Here is a 6,711-nt window from a genome sequence, read left to right as displayed (position 1 = left end):
GGTGTGTGTCACCCGCTGAACACGGGTGTGTGTCACCCGCCGAGCAGGGGTGTGTGTCACCCGCCGAGCGCTGCCGCGCATCACTCGCCGAGCACGGTGTGTGTCACCCGCCGAGCACAGGTGTGTGTCACCTGCTGAGCGCCGCTGTGCATTCCCCGTGCCCGTGTCACCACATCCCCCGTGCCCGTGTCACCCGCACGTCCCCCGTGTCACCCGCGCGTCCCGCGGCGGGGCCGTACCCGGCTCCTGCACCACGTAGGAGACGCCGCAGGAGCCGTCCTTGCGGTCCTCGAAGGCGATCTCGGCCTTGCTGGGCCCCTCCACGGCGATGGCGAGGCCGCCGGCGCCCGCCTCCCGCGTCCAGATGCTGAACTCGGCTGGGGGGCACCGCGTCGGTCGGGGGGCTGCCCTGAGGGGGACCCCGGGGCACCCCGGGAGGAGCTCGGGGCCCCTGATGGCTTCTGGTGGCCCCAACTCAATTTGGGGAGCCCCGGGGGGGTTTGGGGGCACCCTAAGCACCGCTGGGTGCCCTGGGTAGGATCTAGCAGCCCCCAAGGGCACTCTGGGGAGCCACACATGGGTTTGGGGCGTCCTAAGCACCATTGGGTGCCCTGGGGGGCTTCTAGCAGCCCCCAAAAATGCTCCAGGGAGCCCAGGGAGCCCCCTGACCCGTCCTGGCGCCCTGAGGAGCTCTGGGTGCCTCTGGTGGGTCCCCAGCCCATCCCGGCACCCTGGGGTGCCCCGTCCCCCTTTCACCTCGGACGCCCATCTGAGCACCCCAGGGTGCCCCGTCCCTGCTCCCCTCTCATGTGGGACACCCATCCCGGCACCCCGGGGCACCCTGTCCCTGCTCCCCTCTCACGTGGGACACCCGTCCCGGCACCCCGGGGCGCCCCGTCCCCTCTCACCTGGGATGCCCGCCTCGGCGCGCTCGAGGCCGGGGCCGCCGGCGCGCACCTTGTGGGCGCCGCCCTCGCCCAGCGGCCCCACGGTGAACTGGAAGGGGCTGCCGGGCACGTGCTGCCCGCGGTCCTTCACGCTGACCGAGTGCACGCCCGTCTCGCTGGGCACGAAGCGGATGCAGTAGGTGCCACCCTCGCCCTCCAGCACCTGCGCGGCCACCGCCTGCCCCGACGGGCCCGTCACCAGCGCCGACAGCTCGTGCGTGCTCAGCTCTGCGGGCGGCGCCGTCAGCGGGGACCCCGCACACCCGCCGTGCGCCCACCGGGCCCCACAGGCCCCCATGCACCCGCGGGGCCCCATGGGACCCCCATGCACCCGCGGGGCCCTGGTGGGACCCCCTGTGCACCTACAGAGCCCCACAGCACCCCATGCACCCGCGGGGCTCTGGTGGGACCTCCTGTGCACCCATGGGGCCCTGTGGGACCTCCCGTGCACCCACAGGGCCCCACGGGACCCCCATGCACCCGTGGGGCCCCGTGGGACCTCCTGTGCACCTACAGGGCCCCACAGCACCCCATGCACCCGTGGGGCCCCATGGGACCCCCATGCACCCGCGGGGCCCTGGTGGGACCTCCCGTGCGCCCACCGGGCCCCACAGCACCCCATGCACCCGCGGGGCTCTGGTGGGACCTCCCGTGCACCCATAGGGCCCTGGTGGGACCTCCCGTGCACCCACAGGGCCCCATGGGACCCCCATGCACCCGTGAGGCCCCGTGGGACCTACTGTGCACCTAGAGGGCCCCACAGCACCCCATGCACCCGTGGGACCCCCTGTGCGCCCATGGGGCCCCGTGGGACCCCCTGTGTGCCACTGAGGGTCCCCACGGGCAGCAGCCCCATCCCAGGGGCCGCCGAGGGTCCTCACAGGCGCTCCAGAGCCCCCAAGATGCTCCAGGAACCTCCCGAGACCCCCTAGGACCCTCTGGGCCACCCCAAGACAAACCCGGGGCCCCCTGAGATCCTCTGGGAGCCTCCCGAGACCCCTCTGGGACCTCGGGGCCCTCAGGAAGCACCCGAGACCCCCGCCAGGGTCGCCCCTCCCGAGACGCCCCAGGAAGCGTCTGAGACCCCACGGGCAGCTCTGGGCCCCCGGCCCCGTCGCGGGGGCACTCGCGGCGCCCCCGGCCGCTCACCCGGCATCTTGAGGCTGAGGTCGCAGGCGGTGCCCACGCCGGCCTCGGCGGGCGCCCGGCGCCGCCGCGTGATGCTCTCCTTGACGCGGCCCTCGCCCGTCACCTTCACCGAGAAGGGGCTTCCTGCGGGGCCCCGGCGCGCGCGGAGAGTCAGGGCGCCCCCCGGGGCCCCCAAACCTCTGCGGGGTTCCCAAAGGGGCACCCGCCGCCCCCAGGCCCCCCTGGGGCCTTCCCGCTCCCTCCTGGATCCCTCCACCCCTCCTGGGTCTCCTTGGTCCCTCGGGATCCCCCAGGTCCTTCCTGGATCCCTCCCGGGTCCCTCCTGGCCCCCCTGGATCCCTCCCAATCCGCCCAGGTCCCTCCCAGTCCCATCTGGATCTCTCCCAGTCCCATCTGGATCCCTCCCAGTCCCCCTGTATCCCTCCCAATCCCCCCCCGGATCCCTCCCAGTCCCCCCCGGGTCCCTCCCAGTCCCCCCCGGGTCCCCCCCAGTCCCCCAGTCCCCCCGCGGCGCACCCGGCACGTGCTGCTCCCCGAACTTGACGGAGATGATGTAGTTGCCGGGCTCCGTGGGGCAGTAGGAGACGCGGCAGGTGCCGTCGTCCAGCTCCTCTGTGCTGATGTCCACCTTGCTGGGCCCCTCGATGGACAGGCTGAGCCCCCCGTACCCTGCCACGGGGCCCGGGCGTCGGGGGGAGCCCCCACCGGCCCCCAGTGGATGTCGGGGGGCTCCCGCCCCGCCCGGCACCCCCAGGGGCCCAGGCCTCTGTGGCAGCCCCCCAATGAACCCTAATGGATGTTGGGGGGCTTCCACTCAGCCCAGCACCCCCAGGGCCCAGGTGTCCGAGAGGGCCCCCGCTGAACCCTAGCGGATGTTGGGGGGCCCCCCTCGTCCCAGCACCCCCAGGGACCAGGTGTCCGAGAGGGCCCCCGCTGAACCCTAGCGGATGTTGGGGGGCTCCTGCTCTGCCCAATACCCCTAGGGACCCCTGCAGGAGCCCAGGCATCCAGGGATGCTCCCCAATGAACCCTAATGGATGTTGGGGGGCTCCCCTTGGCCCAGCACCCCGGGGCCCAGGCCTCTGTGGCAGCCCCCCGCTGAACCCTAATGGATGTTGGGGGGCTCCCCTTGGCCCAGCACCCCAGGGTCCAGGTCTCTGTGGCAGCCCCCCAATGAACCCTAATGGATGTTGGGGGGCTCCCCTTGGCCCAGCACCCCGGGGCCCAGGTGTCCGAGAGGGCCCCCGCTGAACCCTAGCGGATGTTGGGGGGCTCCCCTCGGCCCAGCACCCCCAGGGACCCTCCCCAGGGGCCCAGACCTCTGTGGCAGCCCCCCAATGAACCCTAATGGATATTGGGGGGCTTCCACTCAGCCCAGCACCCCCAGGGCCCAGGTGTCCGAGAGGGCCCCCACTGAACCCTAACGGATGTTGGGGGGCCCCGCTCGGCCCAGCACCCCCAGGGACCCCTGCAGGAGCCCAGGCATCCAGGAGTGCTCCCCACTGAACCCTAGTGGATGTTGGGGGGCCCCGCTCGGCCCAGCGCCCCCGGGCGCAGGCGCGCGGCCGTACCGGCGTCGCGTGTGTCGATGGTGAAGGCGGCCGGCTCGAAGGTGCGGCCCTCGCGCAGGCCGGGCCCGGCCACGCGCACGCGGCTCGCGTCGCCCAGCTCCGCCTGGCTGATGGTGACGGCCACGGGGCTGCGCGCGAGGGGCTTCCCGCCCCGCGCGATGTGCACCAGGTGCTTGCCCACCTCCTGCGGCACGAACGAGATGCCTGTGGGGACACACACACACATGGACGTGCGCCTGTTGGCACCGCCGCCGCCGCCGCCCGTGCCGCGCCGCACCGATGTGGCCGTCGCGCAGCCGCTTGAGCTGGCAGGGCTCCTGGCGGCCCGAGGGCGCCGTCACCGTGGCCGTCAGCTGGCTCAGGTCGGTCTCGCCGATGTCCAGCGGGATGTCGGCCGAGGCGCCCACCTTGAGGTGGGACAGGCGCAGGCTGTCGTCACCTGCGGGGCGGCACCGCGCGTCAGCGCCGGGGTCCCCGCGCTCCCCCGGCCTCCGGAGCCGGCCAAGGGGCCCCCAAACACCCCCCGGCTCCCTGAAGCTCCTCCAGCTGGTGACACAGGCGGTGAAGGGGCTCCTGGGACGCCTGTAGCCCCTGAAATGCCCCCGAACACCCCTGTACCTGTGATACAGGCGGTGAGGGGGCTCCCGAGACCCCCTAAACACTCCTAATACCTGTGATACAGGCGGTGAAGGGGCCCCCAGGACCCCCCAAACACCCTATTCCTGTGATACAGGCGGTGAAGGGGCCCCCAGGACCCCCCAAACACCCTTGTACCTGTGATACAGGCGGTGAGGGGGCTCCCGAGACCCTCAATCACCCCTATTCCTGTGATACAGGCGGTGAGGGGGCTCCCAGGGCTCCCAGACACCCCCGAACACCCCTGTACCTGTGATACAGGCGGTGAGGGGGCTCCTGAGACCCCCTAAACACTCCTATACCTGTGATACAGGCGGTGAGGGGGCTCCTAGGACCTCCCAAACACCCCGCAACCCATACCGCCCTGAGAAGCGGTACAGGCGTCGCGGGTATGGGTGATACAGGCGGTGAGGGGGCCCCCAGGACCCCCCAAACCCCCCGGTACGGGCGCCGCGGGTACCGGTGATGCGGGCGGTGAAGGGGCTGCCCGCGATGTGCTTGTCGTTGTACTTGACGACGATGCTGTAGTCGCCGGGCAGCACGGGCAGGTAGGAGACGCTGCACGAGCCGTCCTGGTTGTCGGTGCAGCTGAGCTCCGCCTTGGAGGGCCCCTCCACGGCCAGCGAGAGCCCCCCTGCGGCGGCGGGCGCGGTCAGGGGGCCCCGGCGTCCGGGCGCACCCCCCCCCGCCCCGCGGAGCCGCGCTCACCCTCGCCCGCGTCCTTGGTGTTCACGGTGAAGGTGGCCGGTTTGTTGACGGTGCCGTGGATGAGGCCGGGGCCGTAGGCGGTGACGTGGCCGCTGTTGACGTAGTCCACGTAGAACTGCAGGGGACTGCCTGCGAGGGGGCGTCAGCGCGTGTCACCCGCCGCGTGTCACCCGGCGCGTGTCACCCGGCGCGCGTCACCCGGCGCGCGTCGCCGCCCGCACCGGGGATGTGCATGCTGTCGTAGCGGATGTCCATCTCGTGCAAGCCGGCCTCGCTGGGCGCGAAGCGCACCGTCACCGTCCCGTCCTTGTTGTCCGTGATGTCCGGCTTGGCCACCTTGCCCGAGGGCATCCGCACCTCCCCTGGGGGCACGGCGGGACGGTGACCCCTGCACCACGCGTCCAGCGCCCGGGGGGCCCCCGGGGGGCCCAGGGACCCCGGCTGCTGTGGGGATCCCTGCGAGGACCTAAGGGGTTGTGAACACCCCCCTGGGAGGACCTGGGGGCCTTGGGAAGGACCCCAAGAGGCTCTGGGAACTCCCTGGGAGGACACGGGGGTCTTTGGGGACCCCCAGTTGTTGTGGGGGGACCTAGGGGGCTGTGAAGACCCCCCTGAGAAGAGGTTGGCTGCTTTAGGGACCCTGTGGGAGGACCTAAGGGGTCGTCAAGATCCCCCTGGGAGGACACGGGGGCCTCTGGGGACCCCTGGCTGTTTTGGGGAGCCCTGGGAGGACCTAGGGGGTCATGAGAACCCTCCTGGGAAGATGTTGGCTGGTTTAGGGACCCTCTGGGAGGACCTGGGGGTCTTTGGGGACCCCTAGGGGCTGTGGGCACCCCCCGGCTGTTGTGGGGACCCCTGGGGGATACGGGGACCCCCTGGGGCTGTGGGTGCCCCCCGAGGGGCCGCGGGCCCCCACTCACCCGTGATGTCGCCCTTCTTGATGGTGAAGGGGATGACGAGGTCGAAGGGCCGCAGCCCGGCCATGTCCAGCCCGTTGACGCCCAGCAGCGGGCGGTCGGTGGCCTGGGGGCGGCGCCGCCTTAGGGGGTGTCCGTCCCGTCCCCCCGTCCCCGTCCCCGCCGTCCCCGCGGCGTCACTCACCATGACCTGGAAGGGGCTGTTGGGCACGTGCTCGCCGCCGAAGCGGATGGTGATGACGTATTTGCCCGGCTCGGGCGCCGTGTAGAAGATGTCGAAGGTGCCGTCGGCGTTTTCCACCACGTCCACGTCGGCCTCGGCGCCGTCGGGCGCGCGCACCGCGCACGTCACCTTGCCCTTGCCCGCCGCCTTGGCGTCCACCGTCACCACCGTCTCCTCGCCCAGGTGGATGGTGGGGCCCAGGCCTGGCCCTGCCCGGGACCGCAGCGAGGGGGGGCTACGCTGGGGGGGCGCCCGGCAACGCCCCCCGGGCGGGAGGGACCCCCCGTGCGCCCCCAAACTGCGGGAACCCCCAGGAGGGGGAGCGCCCGCACGGCACGCGGTAGGAACCACCCAACCGACAGCCTCATGCCAAGCGACGGGGGGACACAGGGACGCCCCCCGCCCCAAACCGCGCGCCCCGCAGCGACCCCACCGGCACCCCAGCCTCCTAATTGGGGCCATTGCGTTCAGCCTCCTAATTGGGGTCATTGCGTTCAATTAAACCTCCTAATTGGGGGGGGGGGTGATTTAAAGGATAACTCCAGGCATCTGCGACGTTT

General features: G+C 72.0%; 1 protein-coding gene across 1 annotated transcript in view; it reads right to left on the bottom strand.

Annotated features, from left to right (window-relative positions):
- The window catches only part of LOC112956756 (filamin-A-like), a gene marked incomplete at its 5' end in the record, with an annotated part of 26,194 nt that overhangs the window by 14,999 nt on the left and 4,484 nt on the right, over positions 1-6,711 (bottom strand). Inside the window, 11 exons of the mRNA XM_026050235.1 lie at positions 240-377; positions 909-1,175; positions 2,097-2,219; positions 2,613-2,765; positions 3,668-3,871; positions 3,945-4,106; positions 4,764-4,937; positions 5,012-5,140; positions 5,233-5,373; positions 5,932-6,034; positions 6,113-6,360. Coding sequence (XP_025906020.1) covers positions 240-377; positions 909-1,175; positions 2,097-2,219; positions 2,613-2,765; positions 3,668-3,871; positions 3,945-4,106; positions 4,764-4,937; positions 5,012-5,140; positions 5,233-5,373; positions 5,932-6,034; positions 6,113-6,360 — 1,842 coding nt within the window. The remainder of the gene's footprint in view (positions 1-239; positions 378-908; positions 1,176-2,096; positions 2,220-2,612; positions 2,766-3,667; positions 3,872-3,944; positions 4,107-4,763; positions 4,938-5,011; positions 5,141-5,232; positions 5,374-5,931; positions 6,035-6,112; positions 6,361-6,711) is intronic.

This window comes from Nothoprocta perdicaria, unplaced genomic scaffold (assembly GCF_003342845.1).
Source record: "Nothoprocta perdicaria isolate Ctin4 unplaced genomic scaffold, notPer1 scaffold_661, whole genome shotgun sequence".
Lineage (NCBI taxonomy): Eukaryota > Metazoa > Chordata > Aves > Tinamiformes > Tinamidae > Nothoprocta > Nothoprocta perdicaria.
This window is presented reverse-complemented; position numbering and strand designations above follow the sequence as displayed.